Source organism: Clupea harengus, chromosome 9 (genome assembly GCF_900700415.2).
Source record: "Clupea harengus chromosome 9, Ch_v2.0.2, whole genome shotgun sequence".
NCBI lineage: Eukaryota > Metazoa > Chordata > Actinopteri > Clupeiformes > Clupeidae > Clupea > Clupea harengus.
In genome coordinates, this window is record NC_045160.1 from 13193162 (window position 1) to 13215971 (window position 22810).

A 22810-nucleotide genomic window follows, 5' to 3' on the forward strand; every position below is an offset into this window, starting at 1 on the left:
AAACATCTGCAGGTGAACTCATGACAGTGACATGTAAGGTTCACGATACAATAAAGTAGTATTTATTGTTACACCAGGTTCTATTGCTCGTAGCTTGACTATTCTCTCCCTTGTACTTCGCTTTGGACAAAAGCGTCTGCTAAATGACTAAATGTAAAATGATAGCAGATGGTAGCTTCAGTTATCCACTTCTCAGCCCTATTGTTGTAGGCCTAGCTGATGCATCAATTTAAGATACAGAATAACACAATGTAGGGCTATATATTGTCTCAGACATGCCCTACCTGAGCAGTTACCAGGACATAGGTATACTGTTCTAGTGATACTTATTTTTAGGAGCCACCTTGCAGGCTTCACTGCCATGGAATAAGAGTAGGCTACTCCTTTAATACTATAATATTAAGACTAAGACATGCACACAATTACAGCGCTTTTAAGATCAGCATAACTGTATAGGCCTAATAATTATGTAATTACATTGTTTTAAAGACAAAAATGTAAAACCTTACAATAACTATCAGAGGCTTATGATGAATTGTATTTGTTTGCCATCCACCACTCATCCCAACACATTGTAGTGAAGGGACAACACATTTTAATTCTGTGTAGTTCAGCAGGACAATCTGGCCAAAATAGTAAATATTGAAGTGCTCTTATCTGTGTATATGTATCAGAAGTAAGTAAATTAAATATGATCATCAAGCAACAATGAAATCTGTGCATACAAAAAAAAGACAGCAGACACGTTCATATGCAGTAAAGAAGCAGCTGTATTTGACTATAAAGGCAATTCTAATCCAGTGTCTCTACGCCATTTTCTTTATATTTCAGTGTAAAAAGCCTATACTCTATTGAAAAAAAGAAACAAAAAGGTAACAGGAAACCCAAAATAACAATCTCTTAAAAGAAAATTAAACAAACGGAAAAAAAATCATCCAAAAATATCCCCATTCACCAATCAGTTCAATTAAAATAGAAACATTATCTCAATTCATCTAACAATTTCCCTCAAAACAAAAAATATATATATATACCTCATATATATATATATTTATTTATATGTATTTTCCAAGGCAGTTTGTCATGGCCAAAAGACAGACAGGTTCATGGCCAATGTGGTATTCATATCTTAATATATAGTCAAGAAAACATACCTCAAATGATGGATAGAACTATGTGAAGGACAGTTAGGGACAGGTGTAATGAGTGAGGTGGGTGGAGGTGTGTGTGTGTGTGTGTGTGTGTGTGTGAATGCGTGTTGCAGGGGATTTGGAGAGTGGGGGGGGGGGGGGGGGGGGAGAAATGCGGTTGAGCTCACTGAGCAGACAGGTGTACAGGTACACTCACTGACATCTTGCCTCTCTGCCTGCAAGCAATGCAGGAAAGGTGCATGTGAGTGTGTTTGTGTTTGTGTTTACACGTGTGTGTGTGTGTGTGTGTGTGTGTGTGTGTGTGTGCGTGAAGAGGGTGGAGTGCGGCAGTCACTGTGCAAGCTCCGGTCCAGAGGGCCTCACTTAGAGCTGTCTATCACCATTCCCTTTTCTCTATGCAGTCTCTCCTGTCCCTAATCTGATGCGCTCTACGGCGTCTCCTTTCCTGGAGGGGCATCACTGTCAAACATGGTGAGGGACACAGAGAGGGAAAGCGAGAGCAACACTGCCTGTCCAGACGAAGGAGGTGAGTGCTCCTGGCATCCTTGCTCAGAGTGCTGGGAACGCCATCACATTGAAGGGGGCCATCCTGAGGGAAAAGAGGCCTCTTCCAGAGTAGCCTGCTGCGCAGTAATGTCAGAAAACGACCCACAGACTGACTGTGAGACGACTCGCGGAGAGGCGGAGCGCTAAGGTTGCATCCGTCTGGGACAGAGATGCTTGAGACAGATGCACATGCCAGCACGGTGTGATTACAGTAACTGGGATGAATGATATGCAAGATTCCCTGAACACCTTGGCCTCTTGGGAGACCTGGTCGTAAGTGGTTGGAGGGACACATGGAATGGAAGCGTGTACATAGTACAATGGGAAGGGGCTGGTATAATGAGAGAAATAATAATAGGAAACTATGGGGGGGGAGAGAGAGAGAGAGAGAGAGAGAGAGAGAGAGAGAGAGAGAGAGAGAGAGAGAGAGGATTTAGCCCCGTGTTCTCAGCAGTGGTTCTTTACAATTGGTGCACAGGTAGAGCAGAGTGAAGGAGAACAAATGGGTTTAGGTGGAGATGGACCAGGAGTTGATACAAAAGTCGTGGTAGCACATCAGATGGGTATTATATTACCTATTCCTGGGTTAAGGTGTAATTATTGTGGGCAGGTTCCCTGGGTATTTAACATCTGTGTGTGTGTGTGTGTGTGTGTGTGTGTGTGTGTGTGTGTGTGTGTGTGTGTGTGTGTGTGTGTGTGTGTGTGTGTGTGTGTGTGTGTGTGTGTGTGTGTGTGTGTGTGTGTGTGTGTGTGTGTATGTATGCATGCGTGTGTGTGTGTGTGTGTGTGTGTGTGTGTGTGTAAGCCTGTATGACTCGGAACATGTGTAAGTAAGAGATAGAGTAATCCCTGGGCTACACAGGAGGGAAAGATGTTCTCTCCCATTCATTCAGACAAGAGTGACTGTGCAAACAGTCTATGTGGACCCTCTCTTCTGTAACTCCTGAATGAACGCTGTGAAGACAAAAAAAGATGAATGAATACGTTTATTTTGTTGCATCTATACAGAAAGCATTTAGTGGCTGATTCTAGTGATTGATTTGCACACAAATGCTGATGAATGTGGAAACACTGTTCCTAATCCTAATATCCATTAAGTACATACACCGTATTGGCAGCTTAACTCTACCCACTCACTTTGTCCTTTCTTCCACTCCTAGTCTAGACTATCTTCGCTGTGGGATGCTGCTGTAGTCTCTCCACCTGATCTGCTTTTAGAAACTCTCTGCCTACACCTACCCACCCCCACCACACTGTCATACACTTACCCCATATTCTGTGTTGGCATTTTCCTGCAATGTAAGTAATTGTCACCATCGACACAGTTTTCTGTTCCATTACTCTACTTACCCTTGTAATAGTAACCTTACGAGCATACTGTATACCCACTAAGCTGTTCTACAATACTTGAATGCTCTCTCCTCACCTTATCCTCTATCAATTTTGTATGCATCATGTATATGTCATGTTATGTTTGTATGTGTTGTGTACATTTACCACATGTATGCTAGCATGCTCATCCTGATACATGCATTTCATCTGCCATGTCTCTGAGAGTTTCCCCTCCCCTTCTGCCACAAGCCCTCCCCCCCTTCCTTTTTCCATCTCTACCCGGCCGGCTTCAAGCCAATGGGACCCCCCCCCCCCCCAATGTGCCACGGTTCTGCTAAGGTTTCTTCCTGAATACCAGGGAGTTTTTCATTGCCCCTCTCGCCATTGTGCTTGCTCTAAGGGGGTTCAGGCCCTGGGCTCTGTAAAGCACCTTGAGACAATTGTATTGTTTTGGCGCTATATAAATAAAATTGAATTCAATTAAATTCTTAAATCACATTGTGTGGTTGATCAGGAAGACTTTCCCAGAAGATCTATCCTGATATCCCTCAGAATAAAATACGGTTATTGTAATGGTGTTACTGAGTGACTGCATTTACAAATTACTTTTGCAATTTCCAAACTTCGGTCTCCCTATAGTACAGTTCTGCATAAGCTCTTACCGCCAATTATCTCATCCTTTACTTTCTGCAGCTCCTTTCTCACCTCTTCCAGTAACTCCTGCAAAGACACACACACATTAGCACCTCTGTGCTCATACATGCCTGAAGACTAAGAAAAACAGACTAAAAGAAAGCTCTGACCGTGTCAACTGCTGTGATTACAATCTACACTGGTCTTTAAATCATCTCTTTTGTATCATTTGAGTTATTCATATCTATGAATAGGCTTCATTAGGACACAAACTAGGGTGGTGAAAGAGAAAAATCACCTGTTTAAGTTTTTCCATGTCAGACTCTTCACCACCCTCTGACTCATTTGTGTTGTTTGCTGCCTTCATTCTGCAGGAGGAATTGAGTAAGAAAAACAGAAAAAGAGACAAAAAGAAAAATGTTTGGAAAGAAAATGTCCCAACAATGAGAATCGGGCACAACCCAACAAAGGCTGTCAGAAATTCCTGCCGTGGCACTGCAAATCCATCGCCATGGCAACCGCCCAGCCCATTGCCATGGTGATGCCAAAAGCATTCAAAGAGCACCAAAGTATTTCACCACCCAACCCCCCTTCTACCAGCCAAATCTCCTCTCGCGGGTGTGTGAGTGTGAGAGAGGGGGGTGCGCCTTTATTCAAGGCTCTGCCTCCAGCACTGAACATCTCATTACATTCAACATACTGTATATTTTTCTTAAGGATGGGGGGCAGGGGTGAAATATTTCTTTGCCAGCCACTTGACTGTGTCCATGTGAACTATTCTGAAATGAACTGCAATACAGGAGTTGAAAGAGCAAGACCGTAACCCTGTGTTTTACAGCAAGTTTTTCTGAGGAAGAAGTGGGGAATTAAAGACTGTTGAGACAGATAGAGCCCTCCTGTGGTCAATCAAGAGAATGGGTGTTATTCAACCCCACACCATTGCACCGCCAACACACCACACCACCACCACCTGGTTAGAACACATGTGAAGCTCTTGGGTGAAAAGGACACCTGATGAAAAAAAATCTTCTATATAGGGTTGCAGTCTTCACATACATTCATGTGGGTTACAATCTTCTCATGTCGATCACATAAGGGATAGTGATAAGACAGAGCCTCATTGTATGCCCTCACCAAGCACCCTCAGCAGCACCAGGTCGGTCAATAAATGAGTTGAAAGCTTGGAGGGTAACAGTGTGTGTTGCTGTGTGTGTAAGCCAATGCAAGACTGGAAATGTTCAACCCAGTCCAGGGGAGAGTTCAGTGGTGGTCTATACCTGGGCATACTGGCAGAGGAGGAGGCATTGTCCGCATTCCCCACAGGCGTAGTGCTAGTCCTGTTCAAGACACATAGAGTATACTCTGCTTGGAACATGTGGGCAGGGAATCATATTGACGCGCACAGTGTGGCCTGTGTACACACCCAGTCAGTGCTTACCATTTGACGAAAGAATAAGTAAAAACAAACCAGCCAAATGTTTTGGACGGTGGAGATGTGGTCTTATGACATTCTCTAAAACAACAGTCTGCCATGTTTTATTCACTCACATTCTCTCTCACTCACACACACACACACACACACACACACACACACACACACACACACACACACACACACAAACCTTAAGATTCTGCACACATTAACACAGAAACCTGTCCTAGATTGTAATCAATGCAAGAAGTGTTAAGAGTACACACACACATTGGCACATACACACACCAAAACCAGGAAGCCTTACCTGGGCATAGTGGCAGATTTCTCCCAAGGCCTTCTCACGGGTTCTGTATCACACAAAGACAAGAGATTAAACATCAGCTGAAGCTCTCTGATGGAGATGTACAAGATCATATGATCTCTGTTCTAATTCACAGAAACCTTTTCTATTCAATTTTAAAACACAAACACTCACCACTGTTGCCTGGTAATTCAGAGTCATCCTATGAGATTGTCAGTGATGTTGGGAGGATGAAAGAGAATGTAAACATCAAAGTAAAATGAGTGTGAAGGTATAAGGTAATAAATAAAGGTATATAAAGACAGGATGCCCATTTAAAACCGTAGGAATGCCCTCACTCCCTTTGTAATCTTAAAATCCCAATAGTGGCAGAACACTTACATTACTGGGCTCATCTTGCCTTGCGGAGACCTTCTCTCCCTTGTCTGCTGCTTTTCGCCTAAAATGGCACAAAATGTTGAGAATTACTCATCTAAGTCCAGGCATTACAGATTACTTTTACATTATGAGCACGCTTATTCATCTGGCAGATGCTTTTATACTATTAGCGTTTTATATGCCGCCTGATAATCCAGATTTCACTGGGCTACCATCACTGAATGCCTCGACCCAAAAGGCAGCTCTGGATGTCCTCAAAATATCCCAAAATATGTTTTAATGAGACCGTGAGCATAGTAGGTGGGATACTATGACTACATCAACTACATTAACGTCAACTACGTGAGGCACTTTCCAACAGAGCTGGCAGTGACGTGGTGGACCTGTGTAATATCAGACCCAAATCAGGGCCAGATCTTTTCAAGAATTAGTCTCCAGTAATTCTGACCTTCGTGCCAATATGGCGCTCATCTCCCCCATCAGGCCACCTCCCCCGGAAGGCAGAGAGGCACTGCTACGGCTGGCATCAGGCTTGGCAACAGCACCAGCACCAGCAGCACCACCACCACCGTCATCCTGCGGGGGGCAGTAGAGAGACAAATGTTAGCATATCCAATCAGCAGCAGCATGACCAGGCACAGGATTCTGCCCTTATCTATTTGCCATCTATTCCCTCTCTTTCATGCATGCTTATAGTGTCTCAGTGTCTCAGTGTCTCAGTGTCTCAGTGTCTGTCAGTCTCTCTCTCTCTCTCTCTCTCTCTCTCTCTCTCTCTCTCTAATATCTCTTCTTTGCCCTATTTTCTATACTTCATGTGTCCTCTTGGAAAATGTTCCCATATTTATTTGAAGATCTCAAAATGTACATTTTAACATTTTAGCATATACAGATGCCCGTAGCCATAAAATCGCTATGATAGTTTAAATTTAGCATCTGGACATTGCCTCTGTTTCATTTCTAATGTAAGTCATTTTTCATGTCCTTCGCCTGCATCTCTCTGGGTTTGGATTCCTGTTGTTAAATATTTCAACTTCATCCTCTACTTGGCTACATGTTTCCCCTCCCTCCATCTTCCACCACGTCTTCCAGTCCTGTTCTCTACTTCATCTCCCTCCACCCTGTCCTGGTCCTAACTCTGTCCATCTTTGCAGCCTCTCCCTCAGGCCAACACTCCTCCGTACCTTGGGCACTTTGCGGAGTTTAGCTCCGGCCAGGGCTGCTGCCAGGCCCCCTCCTAGTCCACCTCCTCCTCCCCCACCTCCAGAGGCTGGCAGTGGTGGGGCTGGAGGGGGCCCTCCCGATGGTGGAGGCCCACCCATTGGTGGGGGCCCTGGGGGAGGTGGCGGCCCAGCTGGAGGAGGGGGTCCTGGGGGGGGAGGAGGAGCGGGTGGTGCCGGTGGGCCTCCGGGAGCCAATAGAGGAGCAGGGGGAGCTGATGAGAAACAGGAGATTAGATTAATTAGAAAAGGTTCAATTTGATCTAACAGAGATCTTAAAAACTACAATGTAAATTGCAATGAAAGCAAGTGACTGTAATAGGAATGCAAGTAAGAGACTGAAAAAAAAGAAGAATTATGATCGCTGTGGATTATAGTGATTCTGGATGTTATTGATTTAATTTGACTATTTAAATTACGTATTACCTATGTAAAATATTCATAGTTCCAGTGATATAAAGAACTCCCATTACTCAACCATCGCATAAAGACAAATAGTCCTAGGGTAATATTTTATGAAGTCATCTAGGGTAAGGCGAGGAAGGCAATGAAAGACTTCATATGGTGTCATATGGTGTACCTGCCACTGCTTGTCGTTCTCTGTCCAGTCTCTCTCTCTCTTGTCTCTCTCTTTCCTGCTGCTCAAGTTTCTGCTGTTCCAACCTAGAGGCCAACACAAACAGTAGGGGAAAAAAAGCAATTATTAAAACCACATTATAGACGTTTTACTTCACATTACATTCATGTGACAATATCTAGAATATGAAAGTCATATATAAAATATATACAAGTTACATTAGACATCAAACATTTCTACTGTTGAAATACACAGACAAGTATGGATTCTATAGCAGTCTGTTAGGTCGGCTGCAACGGATTCACTTAATTAGAATTGAATTTAAACTTTAAATGTAGAGCACTGCTTTGGAACACAGCCGTGATTGATCAGTGGAATTTCACTGCTCCTCTCCCCTTTTGAAAACTCCCTTTTCTACAGTAAGTTGTGCTCCACAATCATCCCTGACTTCCTCTCTCACTGGGCATGTCCATGTATGCGACTGAGCAAGGCAAAAACATGGGGCTGAGCTGCATATGCTGCTGTGTATGTAGGCCAGTGTCAGAGAGGTTCACTGTGAGGTCACGTGCCCTTTGGCATAGCGCTGTTTTTTCCTTGGCAGCATTCAGTCGATTAGTCCCCCCCCCAGCTCCTGAGGGGGCACTTCACAGCCCTGATTAGCCCTGGGGTGGAATGAAATTACACATCTGGCCACCATGGGTTAATCCTGCCCGAATGCGCCCCCATCTCAATCCCCTCCGCCCCTGGCCATGCCACCCAAAGGAGGACGAGGGCATCTGGGGAGGGAGGGAAATACACAAGAGTCCAAGCTCTCACAGAGCCAATCACTGTACATGGCTAGCATGTGTGTGTGTCATTTGTTTGACGGCTGTGTCAACCAATCCTAAAGCTGCCCTGGATGTACTTAAAATGACCCTGAGTGAATGGGATTAGTAGAAAAGCTGTAAGAGGCATGACAGACGAGGGGAGGGACTAAATGAGAGAGGGATGAAGAAAGAGAGGGAGGAGGGGGATGGAGGGAGGAGAGGAATCAGGAAGGAGGGATAAGGGTAAGCACTGACTCCTGCCTTCGACCCCTGACCCTAGGGGCTGACACAGGGCTAAAGACTGCAAAGCTAATGCCGCCAAATCCTTTAAGAGTGTGTTCATGCACAACCCTGTGTCTGTGAGCATGAGCATGCGTGCGCTTGTTCAGCTCTCTCTCTCTCTCCCTCCCTCCCTCCCTCCCTCCGTCCGTGTGTGTGTGTGTGTGTGTGTGTGTGTGTGTGTGTGTGTGAAACAGTGAGAAAGAGTGACCCTAAGTAAGGTTGAAGCCTCGCGAAAAGCAGCGAAAGTCTTGGACGTCTGGACACCTATGGTAATCCCTCTAATCTAACTCCCGCCCTCTAGTCTCCAGCAAGCAGAACACAAACAAGTAATCATCTTCCCATTTTAAGACTTCATACCCTTCCCCCTCCCCCCAAAAAGGATCTCTTGGTACCTCCGCTGCTGTTCAATTTCCTCTGGGGATGGTCCATTTGACAGTCGACGGAGGGGGGGAGAGTAACCTAAATCACGTCAGACAAGAATGTATATTTATTTAAATTACAAGTATAATTACAAAATAATTTTCCATTATTTTGGGATATTTTCCAATTTTTTTTTTAATTCACAGTAAATAATAGTGAATGTTTCATACTCCATATGGGTGTTTTTGCATCTATGGGTCTGGGTGAGCATAAGAGTGTGCGTGTGTGTGTGTGTCATACCTGGTTCTGCCATGGCATTGAGCATCTCCAGTGCGTGCATCATCCCGTTTGCGAAGAGTGTAGCGTCCTCCTTGCTGCCGAAGTTGAGTCCCCACACCTGCCGGTTATCCCGCCACTGATGGAAGTTAGGCGTGGCCTGGTTGTATTTCAGCCCCTTCACTATCGGACAGTTTATCACCACCTGAGGAGAGACAACACCCAGTGCAAAGGTTAGCCACGGTGTACAAATCACAAAACCATGTCTCTGTAAATATTATGGGCTAATCAAACAAGCAATGGTTTTTCTTTGGAAGTCTGCACAACACAAAGATATAAAGAGAGATATTTTTTCATTGAGTTGCCGACAGCTTTTAAGGAAAGTCACAGGCTTATTTGACCTTTGCCCGCACAAAAAGGAAGTGTCTGCCCGTCATTAGCTGACATCATATATTTAAACACTTCCTCAAAGTTGTCCTCATAGCTTTATTGGCTTTGTCAAGTTAACTGTTGCCTGTGGTACAGTACAGTGCATGTTCTTGCTATGGCAGTATGAAGGATTAAACCCTTCTGCTGAATTGACCTCAGCGCTGAAGTGGTGACAGGCACTATTAGGACACCGGCTCAAGTTTACAGAGGACACAGAAGGGATTGTCCAGTAGGTGGCGCTCCTGTTGCAGCTGGCCAGTACATACTCCCAGCTGCTGTTACTGTGTGTGTGCGTGTATGTGTGTGTGAGAGAGGGGGGGGGGAGCGAGCAAGCATGCTGAATGTGCTGACGCCTCACTTCTGTGTTTGTTTTACAGCTCTGAATTCCAGAGGGCAGTGGAGAGACTCGGCGGCCCGACGTCTAAAACGGCACGGCCGAAAACAGATCAACAGTTCAATTGAGGCTGGCCAGCCATACTGCCACAGCACTGCCATTGGACCAAAGACACACACACACACACACACACATACATACGCACATGCTGTCACATGGACCTAAGGCAGCCAGACAGAGTGAGCTAGGGGAGAGGGTATACAGGGAGCCTAAACACAAAGAAAAAAATGACAGACAGAGAGAGAGATGAAGGGCAGTAAAAGCTCAAGAGAAGGTCCCTCATGGGGCAAGGGGCAAAGAGCAACAAACCAGAACTGACAAAACAGACTGGACTGCAGGAGAGAATAACTGCATAGAAAAATCAGAGAAAGACTGAGAAAATATGAAAAGGGAATGAAAGAGAGCAAGGTTGGTAAAGAAAGAAAGAAAGAAAGAGACAGAAATGGAGGGAGAAAAGTGAAAGATGAAGCAACAGACGTGTCAGTGTGATGGATTGACAGAGGGAGAGGGAGGGGGGAGATGATGACGGGATGACGGAGCAGAGGGATGCTGGCGAAGGAGAGATATGGACAGAGGAAGGGAAAGCCACCTCCAATTGTTACAGGAAATGGTTGAGCTTTTCAACTATCTCTCAGGAAATATCATCCACTTTAGGGTGCATCTCTGGGGAGCACTTTATGTGTCTGAGAGAGAGAGAGAGAGAGAGAGAGAGAATGTGTGTTTGTACGTTTGTGCACTTTTTGGAAAAAGGGGAGGGGAGGGAGTGAGGCAGAAGGAGAAGGAGAAAGATGGAGAGCCAGGCTAAATAAAGAACCTGGATATATATATATATGGTATGTGGTATATGGTATATATACGGTATGTGGTATATGGTGTAAACAACTGACATGAATTAAAAATACCTATATATGCTTTTCCACAGGTGAAAGGAGACAGTGAAAGGTTGTTAACTGGGGAGGTGCGATGCTCCTTTGTTTGCAGATTAACCATGGTGACATGTGAAAGACACCACTGGTGCGAACAGATGGGCCAGAGCACCAACTGATGGAGCAAATGGGAGTAGCTGCCTCAAAGAGGAACCGGTAGAGTTGTGGAAAGTACAGTAAGTCTGTGATCTTCATTAGTCACTTGAAACACACACACACACACACACACACACACACACAGGTACACTACAGTGATACCAACATACAGACATGAACAGAGCACACAGGCACACAACATGGATACAGTTACACACACATACACAAAGGCTCTACCTGCTGGTCTGTCTGCATCTTGCGGCCTACCACTCTGAAGGCGTTAGTGGTGGGGTTGTGGTAGATCTGGACCCGGCTGAAGACCTGGGGCCCCGTGCCGGCCGGGATCCACTTCTTATTGGCTTCGTCATAGATCATCACCGTGGCCCTCGCCTGACAGATGCTCGACTCACTGAGAGAGAGAGAGAGAGAGAGAGAGAGAGAGAGAGGGAGAGGGAGAGGGAGAGGGAGAGGGAGAGGGAGAGAAAATGAAGAAACAACGACAGACAGAAAGAAAGACAGAGAGAGAGGGAGATGGAAAAGGATGGTAGGGCATAAGAGGGGGAAAAGGGAGACAAAAATTAGTGGCATAGTATAAACATGACATAGCTGAGAGTCTGAGTAACCCCGGCAGGATGGCTTCCAGCAGCCACATTAGACCATACAGACCCCCCTCCCCATCCCCCCTCTCACCGAATGATTACATGCCAGCATTACCTCATGCATCTGTGAGGCACTCGCAAGTTTACTCCTTGGAGTTCACATAATGATTCCCAATACACTGCAAAGAGCAGACTAGCTAAACGTGCCTTCATCGTCACCTTCTTTTTCACTTTGTCTTCTTCACCCAGACTACCTATAATGGTGTTGGATTCACACCAAAGTCAGCTTTCTCCTGCTGACCAAATGGCCAAATAAAAATCGCCAGTGTCTCCAGGGGGTGAGAAGTAGCAGGTAGTTGACAGGGGGACGGCTGTCTGGCGTGAAAGAAGAGGAAAAGTGGAATCGGAGGAGTAGAAAGGAGTTTAATCTGACGCCAAGTCAACACGCAAGAACAATGGAGCCACACAAAGACAGGAAGCTCTCATGCGTTCCATCACTTAGAGAAAAACAAGCTGGCGAGACTGCAGCTTCTATAAAGCTTCCACCTGCATTCTCTTCATCAACACCAAAGCAAATGTAAATAACTGTTCCCTTTCTGCCCCTAAACACACACACATCTTGTCAACATCACACACACACACACACACACACACACACAACACCCACACACAAATCCTAATCTTTAAACCTGAATTTTTAATAATGATGTACACAACAATAAGGACGCAAACACTTTTTTATCTGTATTTGTGCGGATAAACAGAGACACAAACACAGGCAAAGATGTCATCTTGGCGTCTTAAGGTGCCATGTGTCTCAACGTTTTTGGCCAGATTGGCATTAGGCATCTCTAGAGAATGGCATTCGAAACAAGAGGCGCTTACATAACCAAACAACAAATCCATCCTGCACTCAGATAATGTTTACATTCCTGACCCATAAAAAAGCAGGATAAGATTTGTTTTATATCCACTTATGGCGTTCATGGTTTCTTAACACTCAACGCTCAGCCGGTCTGTCACAAAACCAGCCCGAAGAGGCCAGAAACACGAAGGAGCCGGAGAGTTGGAATGTTGAGAGAAGGAAAAAAAAAAAAAAGAAAAGGAAAAAAAGAAAGATTCAAACTATGAAGGAAAAAGAGCCTGCCCCGTCACATCCTTTACTCCTCCACTTCTCGTTCCGTTCATCCTTCTTCTCTCCTGCTCCACCTCCTCGTCTCTTTCTCCTCCTCATCACTCTCTCCCACCCTCCTCCAGCCTAGACGGTGATACGATCTCCCACTTCCTGTGACACTGCATAGAGACTCCAACCTTCTTCCTGCTCTCAGCAATGCCTAATAAGGGCTGGCTGTGCCATTCGCTTTCTGTCTGCTCATGGATAGAACCACAAGCGCGCACACTCACAGATGCACAAACACACACACTTACTCATTACTTAAGTACGCTGGCCCACATGTTTGAGACTTTGGAAAGAGGAAATAGGGCAGTGAGTGACGATTTATGAAAGAGGAGATGGATGCAGATGTGGGGAGGTAGGAAGACTGGAAGAGGAAAGAGAGGGGCAGAGAGCCGGTATGGAGGAGGAGGAGGAGAGAGAGAGAGAGAGATGAAGAGTGTTGTGGCGCAGGACAAGGGGAGTGTTACTGGGATTCAGATGTATTTTTAATGGTGAGACTGAGAGCTGAGCCTGGGAGGGGAACCCAGAGTGGATGGTGAATAATTAATGACTCGACCAACATGGACCACACACACACACACACACACACACACACACAAACATACAATCAACTCATATACACAAGAGCTCAGGGCCAATACAACAATAGATCCCACATAAATAGCAGCCAACACGATTGACTCCGCGCGCCCCACTGATTGAGATGTCAAAAACTCTGAGTGACATCCTACACTGACATGGTCTGCTGGTAGGCCAGAGGATCACTCTCCTCTACCCAATAACAACTGTGCGAAGTATGTCCTATGGCCAGACGATGCACTGGCATCATAAATAGCAAACTATACTGGTCAGTACCATAGCACAGTCTCCATGATGTGTGCTAAGATGACCACTCTATGCTGAGCGCTTAGCTTGAGCTTTATGACTGAACTCCAGAGCCTTTTTCTGTTTGTCACCTAGTTAGGTTTCTGATAAGGCTGTATGCTAACACTGTGACAAATCACGTCTGTGGATACTTTTGTTATAGCAGCTGATAACTGATGTTCATTATCAGGAGGTTAACGCCTTAGAGAGAGTAAACAAGCACAGGAACCGAAACCAGTCTGATCGCAAAAAAAAACAAAAAAAAACAGGGCATTCAGCTATCCAAGTAGACCTGCGTGAGATTAGTCCTCGAGAGCCAGAATGGTAGTCCAGTTTCACAGCCAAGGAGGGGTTAACAGGAAACTGCCGTGTGGGGCCGAGGCACGCTTGAAGAAATGTCTGTATAAGGCTGTGTGCACACAGCTGCCTCAAATGCACTGACAAGTAGAGTCAGGCCCAGTAATCTCTCCCTCTTACGCACGCTAATTGTCTTTTTCTTCTTCTCAAACTCCCCTTGCCCAACTCTCCTTGTGTAAAGGCTACTGCCCACTGGACACTCACAAACAGCTTACACTGAAACGAGTTTCTCCCTCATGACGTAAACAGACTCTCGCTTCAGTTAGTAGCAAGTTTCTATTCAACTAAGTAGTTTTTCCAAAGGTACTGATGTGAGACAACGCAGGCGGATACAACATGTGGAAACGGGACATAAAGAATGTCGAACTTCAGACAAGGGGCCTCTGGGTCTGTAAACCATACATGCCCTGAAACTGAGTTTTCCAAATTTACATCCAGTCATTCCATGCTTACACTGAGCTGCAATACAGCTTTATGGCACTAGGCCCCTTGACTGCAGAAATGCTATTTCAGAAAGCAAAGTTCCATTTTCTTTTCAATTCCTCATGCCATGCCATGAAATGCAGGGTTGGGGGCAGGGTGTAGTAGCAGTGGTGGTGGTGTTCTTCCATAATACACGAGAGGATCTGAAATGGCACTCTGGTTGGCTGTTAACAGCATGGTTAGAGTAATAAAGGAAGTGATGTAACCAACACTCTCACCCATTACGTAAAAAAACAGTCTGCTATTCTATATCAGCGGTGTGAGGTTTAGCCTAAATTCCTGGAGGGCTGCACATATGCTCTCCGTCCCTCCCTGCTCCAGATCGGAGTGGCTTTGCGGTGAACACAAACTGGTATTATGGAAAGGCACTGGAACGAAAACTAGCACTCTGACATCCCTCCAGGAAGCATGGCTGACAGGGAGACCGGCTTCTTACATGGTGGCCGCACGCCCCGGGGAGGAGCAGGAGCGTGTTCTTTTATTTTAGCCTTTTAACTAAATCTGTTCCTTTATTTCTTATTTGCTACAGAGTAGAGGGAGGGGATAAACAGCAGGCATCCACACTGGGAATAGTAACAAAGTTCATAAAAAAATAACATCAGTGTGGAAATAAGATTAGCCTAAATAAGGGCTGACATATCAGAAACAGAAACACACTCGAGCCGCTGTCAAGGTTAAACGCAACCACAATGCCCGAGCGACGGAAGAATGTTAATATAAACATGTCAGCGTACAACATCATTGACTTTCAGCCGGGGGAAATGTTTTACCCCGAAATTTCCACAATCAGCAAGTCAAGTATTTCAAGTATGTACTGCAGCCGGTGGTGTTTGGCTTGAAGAACCGACAAAAAGAGAAGCAGTGAGCTTCATCACTGGTGCTGGTAACTTTCCTTCCTTTCCTGTCTTCACTCACTCACACTCACTCAAACGCAAACACATAAACACACACACACACACACACACACACACACACACACACAGGCCATGGCATGCAGTGGGACCTGCTTGGGGCTACTGCTTTCAATCTCTCGCTGTCAGAGGGACAACACCAGGCATGCTGGCAGTCAGCTGCTCTCAGTCTGCATCTCTTCTCTATTTTCAACACACACTCTTTCTCTCTGGTGACTTTTCTTACCGTCTGGTGCGCGTGCACTACAGGGAGGGTAGTATTTTTTATTTTTATACAAGTATGTGGGTTTTGTGTGGGGGGATTTTTAAGGTTTTATATGTTTTATTGGTGTAAGCATGTGACAAAGAAAGGCAATGGTTTAATAAAGGACTGTTAAACCTCTCTCTGTTCTACACATTCTCTCACCTGCTGCCTCCCTCCCTTACACACACACACACTCTCTCTCACAGCCAAGTTCTCTGCTGACCGTGGCCGACCATTCCCAAGATTTTTTTAGGTGACATCATTTCTGAATATCTCCACAATGCTGGCTACTACCCAAGCTTGGGAGCATGACCTTCCTTCTCAGCAGGCCTGATCACTTAAGACGAAGCGCGAACACAGGGAGCATTCCACGTTCTTCTGTGAATGTGGCTGGAACGGTACCCACCAGGGCCTTATTTGGCCGGTGGATTCAAACCGCTTCTTTCTGGTTTTAATTCCTTTTACAGGCTAGAGCCCATCCCCACAGACTGAGCCTCTGCACTGAGCTCTCCTGGATGGAGGGTAGGGGGTGGGGGGAAAGGGGGGGGCAGAGCCAAGGGGGTAGGTGGGATAGCAATGATGACACAGCGGATCTCCCGGATCTCTGCCTTAACGTGTTGCTTTTCTGTCTGCCTTGCCCACTCTTTCCCTTCATGTTCATTCTTTTCCTCTTGCTTTTTACTTCATGTTCTCCAGCTCTCTCTGAAAAAAAAAGTTTTCACCAGGGGCACCTTGGTTTCATCAAAGAGGGGTTTGGGGCTGGGGTGTGTAATAAAAATGAAATATGAAAATTCCTCTGCAGCTCTAAATTGGCCTAATGCTTCTCTTTATGAGAAGCCCATGTCTCCAACTGAGCAGCCTCTGGCAGGAACACACAGAGAAGATCACCAGCAGATCTGCTTCCTCTGGTGCCAGCATCAAGGCCTGCGAACACAGACCTGAGAGTTTTCACTTTTGAACATGCAGCATAGAGGGTCTCTATGACTCCCCTCAGAGCCCACAAACCCCACACTAAAAACAGACAAAACAGACATCTGATGAATCTGTGTCATAAAACTTGGATTGTAATCACAGCTGATCATTCACATCAAGCCTTGCACTTAAAGATGAACTCAATTCCCAGCTGTGCCGTTCTGAGATCACTTGTCTTGTCTAGGTGCACAGCACGCTAGCCTCGGCCCTCGTCTGTATTGACTAAGCTTCTGCGTGGTCATGTGGCGTCTAATGCAGATCGATGCTCTTTATCCTGGCCTGGGCAGGGGCTCCGCGGGGAAAGTCCTCTCATGGCGGCCAGATTTATCCCAGGCCTTTACCGGCGGCTCCATTAACCTAGGTAATGGCCCGACCAAGTGCCGTCCCCATGGTCTACAGTGGCGTGAGCCTTTCAGTCGGCTGCCTTGGAGGAGGGAGGTTTTGCTGCCATTAGCTCAGCTGGGCTGAGTCACCGCTTACTCAGCTCTTTTTTCAGACATACCTGCTGCGTCTCTTGCTGGCCTCCCGCTAACGTGCTACACTGAGCAGACTGGGGGGAATTTGATTTGACGGAGGCGGTTACTAATTGCTTAATGACGTCTAATTACTGAAAAGGCATACCTAAAAGGGAATGTGTCTAATGTTGGTCCGAAAGACGGGCCTTGACAGTCACTAGCTACATTTAAGTGTAGTTTTGCTTATGCTTTCAACATGGATTTAGAACTTTTTATGTAGTGCGTTCATGTTTGTATCGGGTTCACTTCCTATGTTCTGAGTGTGCATGTGTATTGGGTTGGAAAACGGATGAAGATTTAAAAGCGGTTATTTATTAGGGGGGGGGGGGGGGGCTCTGGGTGTGACTGGTTGGTCAGTGCCCACATACGCCAGTGCAGCTTCCTGTTTATCACTACCATTCTGGAATGCCAACTATAGGGACCCATTCCATAGGAATCTTCCAGAACCACTGTAAAAATCTGCATAGCCAACAACACAGCTTCAGTGTGTGCCGATTCAAAATGCATCTGCGTTCCATGGCCAACAATGCCTCAAAACAGATACTTGAAAGACTAGTCACATCATCATGTTAAATAAATCCAAGGATATTTGATAACAACAACAACAACAAAAAAACTCGCCCAACTGGATTTCAGAGGACTTATGCAATGGGGGGTTTAGCAGACTGAGCAACTTTAGTGCCATCATTTCTAATCCTCTGCAGGCCTGTGGTAAGGTCTATTCATGGGCCGTAGACCACCACAGAAAGGTGTGGTACATTCATACACACACACACACACTCACTCACGTCACCTGTAAGATGACACGACAGGTCAGCTCTTCTGTGCTGTGCAGTTTTGAGATAGCAGATGAGCTGGTCACAGACTTTGCACAGGTCTGGTCAAGTTTGCATCAGACTGTACTACTACACATGTTACTTCCATTTGTAGATCCAAACTGACAAAGTCTTTAAGCAACAAACAAACAAACAGCAGAGACTTTCATTCAATGTCTGCTCACAGTACAGAGATGGTAGACATTTGTAAAGGGATCTTGGCTTAGATAACTGAACCCATAACCATGGCTTTAGTATGACCATGGATATTGAACTTGTAGCTAGTCTCATTTCGGTACCCAGTACACACGGGCGCACTGGATTTGGTGCAGAAACAGGATGAGGGATTCGAATGTTAGAGTCCTCCACTCCCCCTCCCACCCTGTCAGGATGAAGGCGAACACGGCTGGTGCTTAATATCTCCAGTCCTAAGATGCCATCTGCTCGAGAATCAGAGAGGGACATGCAACAGTTTTCTTTACAATGACATCATCATATTCAACGGAGCAGCTTCCTGCTCACAAGCATCAACAACCACGGAGATCAAATGCACGAGGAATGATCACGGACTCGCCACTAGTGAGAGCACAATGAAAATACTGCACTGTCAGACATAAAGCAATTTGTGCGTTTAAATGTGAAAGGATGAAGGTATGAAAGCATGTTTTGCTGCTTCGGGATTGATGTAATGCCATGTTTGCAAGTCCATGAGGCACTATAGATCACATAAGACATGACTGCGCAAGCACAGGCTGATCCACATTTGATAACTGTCAGATCTGTCACACAATCTGAATGTCTGGAGGTGACCTTGCTGTTTTCCAGAGAAAAGTGAATAGAAATGACTAGCATGATCCATCTTTTTAGATCACTTAAGATCATATGAAAGGGTACAAATGCAACTCTGCCCTTAAGGCTGAAATGATTCAATTTGAGGAAAATCAGACATTGCTGTACGTATCTCCCATACAATCCCACAAGTTTTTAAATCCTGCCCAACACCTTTTTTTCATCCAGGTACGGATGCTTAAAAAAAATCTTCCATATTCAAAAGAAATGTGTTTACCACAAATGTAAACAAATTGTTTCAAAATTGCTCATCCCACATTTTTGGGATTTAGATGTTTTTCCTTCCATCTGTGTGCTTAGTACCACTAATATAATCATGTTTCAAGTTGAATCGAAGATGTATGTGAAATGAAGGAACACAAGAAGTTTGGTAGTAACACTTCATATATGTCACTCAATAGGTGTATCAAAGGGGATTTTTGTTTTTCCTTCTTCCTGTTTTGTGCGACGGTTCATTTTCCACATGGCAATGAAGCAATCATTAAGCAATTCCAGGAAATTTAACATGACCTTACAACAACCTAATTCAAATTCAGTGGCCATATTAAGAGGGATACTCATGAATGAATCATGAGTCTCCTCTAACAAACACGCAACACCCACAACACTGTGAACTAATACCATATCATAAACACCAACATCCCATACCCAGCTGAAACTTGGTCAGCTGAGACCTGGCTCTAAACCCAAACCTAAGGTATGACAAATGGGTAACAAGGCTAGCAAGCATTTCTTGTGGGTTTGTGGGTGTCCAGTCAGATGGGCCTGGCCTCAAAGCTACGCAGAGAATCTGTGAATCACCAACAAACTGTCATGGTGGGATGCCTGTTTTCCACCCAGGGTATCATCAGTCCAACCAAGCGAGCACACTTCCTCTATTTATTTCAAGAAATGAGCCACTGCTGGGGGATTTCTCACTACAAAACTGGCCACTGGCTTAAATTAATGAATGAGTGAAGAAATTAAGGAATGAGTGAATGAGATACACAGCGTTGTTTCTTCACTTATCAAACTCCAGGATAAAAAAAAAACATTGCTGATGTCCTTGCTCTCTTTATATCGACAGAATACATCTTAAAAGCTGATGTTCTTTTGTTAAGTCATTACCCCTGTGGTGTAATAATGCTTCTTATGGTCACTCCACAAGCGTACATTTGGCCTCAGACAGTGTGGAGGGGTAGCCCACTAACACTGAATCATGATTTGGCTACAATTCATTAAGCTGAGTCAGACAGATATTCATAAACAAGGCTTAACTTAGTAGACACAGCTAGTTAACGACATGGGCCGAATGTGTGCCACGCTGTGCTGGATCTTTGCCTAATTTTTTTTCCCCTGAACTGTAATGTCACTCAAGATCAAATGTACTTACATTACAGAACGTAGTAGCTAAACTTCCTATGCGAACAGGTTAGTTCAGTATGCCATTGTTGTATTGGGTTGGTAAGCCCAAATCAAACTGAACTTCTGACCAATCGACCACGCTCCCACGTTGACATTTCACAAACACCCTGGGACAATGAACTTGTAAATGTGACAACATTCCATCCCTCACCCATTATGTAGGCACGACAAATGGGGTGAACCCTCTCTGGGGAGAGGGGGGTCACTGACTGAGTTACTGACTGAATGACAGTTTTTCTCTCTACATAAAAAACTATTTACCCATTCATTTCTATTTGAGGAAATAACCGGTTTGTTTGTTTGTTATAGGCCTAAGATCGTTTGAAAAAGCACTGGGCCAGTCTGGTCAGATACTAGACACTTTGAATGGCACCAACTTGATTTGATTTTCGTCCAGAATTGCACCGAAAGATAAACAATAGATAAAGAAAAACTTGTTGCACTGGTTGTTTAAGGCTCAAAGGCGCAAGAGGACAGGACTGGTTGCTAAACTGAATTCCCATCTCAGCTCTATAACCGTAGACTGTGCTTTAAATGTGAAGCCACCGCGGCCATTATGTTGGAATATGAGAAAAATAACATTCCAGAAAAGTCCGTTCGAACAGCGGTGATTTCAAAGCGTGTAATTGCCAAATACAGGCTGCAACAGGATGTGGAATTCGACGGCGCGAGTTCCATACAAGGGGCATTTTGGTTCCGGGAACAGCCTCTGCCAACTCCCAGAGAAGAAAGAAAAGAGGAGGGATCTAAAAGAGGGAGGCTACGTGGTGCAAAGTGCCAGGTAGGCTAGACCTGCCATGAAATGACAGCTTGCCTAACGCGAAATGCATTACACACAAGGCTATGCACAGGTAGCTAACCTACCAGGTCAAATAAACTAACAAAATAAATCCCATAGGCAGGTGGCATAGTTACAAATAAAAGGGAGGCCTAATCGCTGCAACCATCGATAGATATCGTCAACTTCACTCAAGCACATGGATATCTTAGGCTACTCCCTCAATTGTCCCGTGGAGGTCAATTCGTGGAAGCTTATGGGAGGTCCTACTAAAAAAACAAATTAAGCATAAATTGCGAGGGAAAGTTGCCATCAAGGTGTCCAAGTTAGTCGCACATAGACAGCACCAATAAAGAACAAACGATGAGACAGGCGACCCCCTCCCCTGCAGAGGCCGACTGGTGATGTGAGCAGCAGGAGCAACAGTAGGGCGAGAAAAGTTAAGGACTGACAGTAACTGCCTACAGCCAGACAGCGCGGACTACAGACTTCGTTTCTATTCCCTGAAAGAGCTTCCCGGCGCGATTAAAACACTTCACAGGGTCCTGTGCTGCCATCACTGCAGTAGGGCGGCCGATTTTGGCACCCAGTCGATTTACAGCCCCAAATACAGTAGCCAAATGAGTCAAGAAGCAGCCATAATACAACCACACAAAGCATGTGCAAACCTGAACGACAACTTGAATAGGAGAAACTTTCCCTGTACTATAACAGACGTTTTCAGTTGGAACAAAGTAGTCTGCTTTGGGCATAATACAACTTAACAAATAGGCTACGGGTGAACGTGTGCTACTGTAGCCAAGTCCAAAAACAAAATGAACACAAAGCGTAGACAAATCAGATTTGACCTGCTTTACCTCATTGTTAGGCGAGAATGGAGATCCTCTCGGCCGCTGGGGTTTTGGCTTCAGATGAGAGCACGGAGTTACAAAGCAAAAAAGAAAATAAAAACGACGATATTGAGAAGATACACATCTATCTACCCACTAAGGGGTAATTATTATCTAGGGAGAAGGAGCGAAGCACACCTCGGCGATTTCCTGGTTTGGGAAAGAGGTGGGGGGGTGGAAGAAGAGTGGATCTAGTAGTGGAGCGGGCTTGTCAACTCCAATCAGTATCCCGGACTCAACTCTCTCCTTTCTAAATACCCTAAACGAGAGAGAAGCCGACAAAATGTCTAGGCCTGACTACTTCATCTTTTTTCCTTCACATTAACATTGTTAAACGGTTGATTCCCGACAAATTTCCAAAGGAACAGCCGTCGGTCGCCGGTCTAATTTTCGTTCGCGACTGTAGCCCAACCTGCTCCTCTAACTCAAGCTTTCAATTCAACCAGCTCTCCCCTCCCTCCCTGGACGAAGAAAAAAAATCCACTCAGCCTTTCCCTAGCGGCTGAAGGCCATAATTCCTATCCTTGTTTAAAACGGTAACGCCATGGCGGTGGGGACGTATTTAAAACGGCAATGAATGGTACAATCTATTGAATAGGAGCATTTGAAGTGTATACTTTTAACTATTTGGAATGTTGCTAGTCCTTATTGGTCCATTTGTAGTCTACAATATTTTATAAAAAAACGTCTCGTAAGATATTTAATCTTTAAAGTTTTTGTGGTTTTGGTCAATGGTGATGGATATAGAAAAGCCCTTTGGGGCCTGTTTAAACTAAGCAGACTAGCCCATAGGCTAGCAATTTCCCCATTCAT

General features: G+C 45.1%; 1 protein-coding gene across 2 annotated transcripts; it reads right to left on the reverse strand.

Annotated features, from left to right (window-relative positions):
• Positions 1-2461: 2461 nt before the first annotated feature.
• On the reverse strand, positions 2462-22472 carry vaspb (vasodilator stimulated phosphoprotein b). Of its 2 annotated transcripts, XM_012826701.2 has the most exons (14): positions 21965-22472; positions 11377-11548; positions 9319-9499; positions 9051-9117; positions 7574-7656; positions 6958-7208; positions 6225-6352; positions 5780-5837; positions 5573-5600; positions 5402-5444; positions 4940-4999; positions 3961-4030; positions 3692-3749; positions 2462-2651 (listed from the first exon to the last, which is right to left on the reverse strand). In XM_012826701.2, exons 1-14 carry the CDS (start codon positions 21967-21969, stop codon positions 2614-2616), a joined length of 1242 nt encoding a protein of 413 aa, XP_012682155.2. In that variant the 5' UTR covers positions 21970-22472; the 3' UTR covers positions 2462-2613. The 2 variants fall into 2 exon arrangements, with proteins under 2 accessions (XP_012682155.2, XP_031429406.1); XM_031573546.1 differs by lacking the exon at positions 4940-4999 and having other exon boundaries at positions 21965-22471.
• Between the last annotated feature and the right edge of the window lie 338 nt (positions 22473-22810).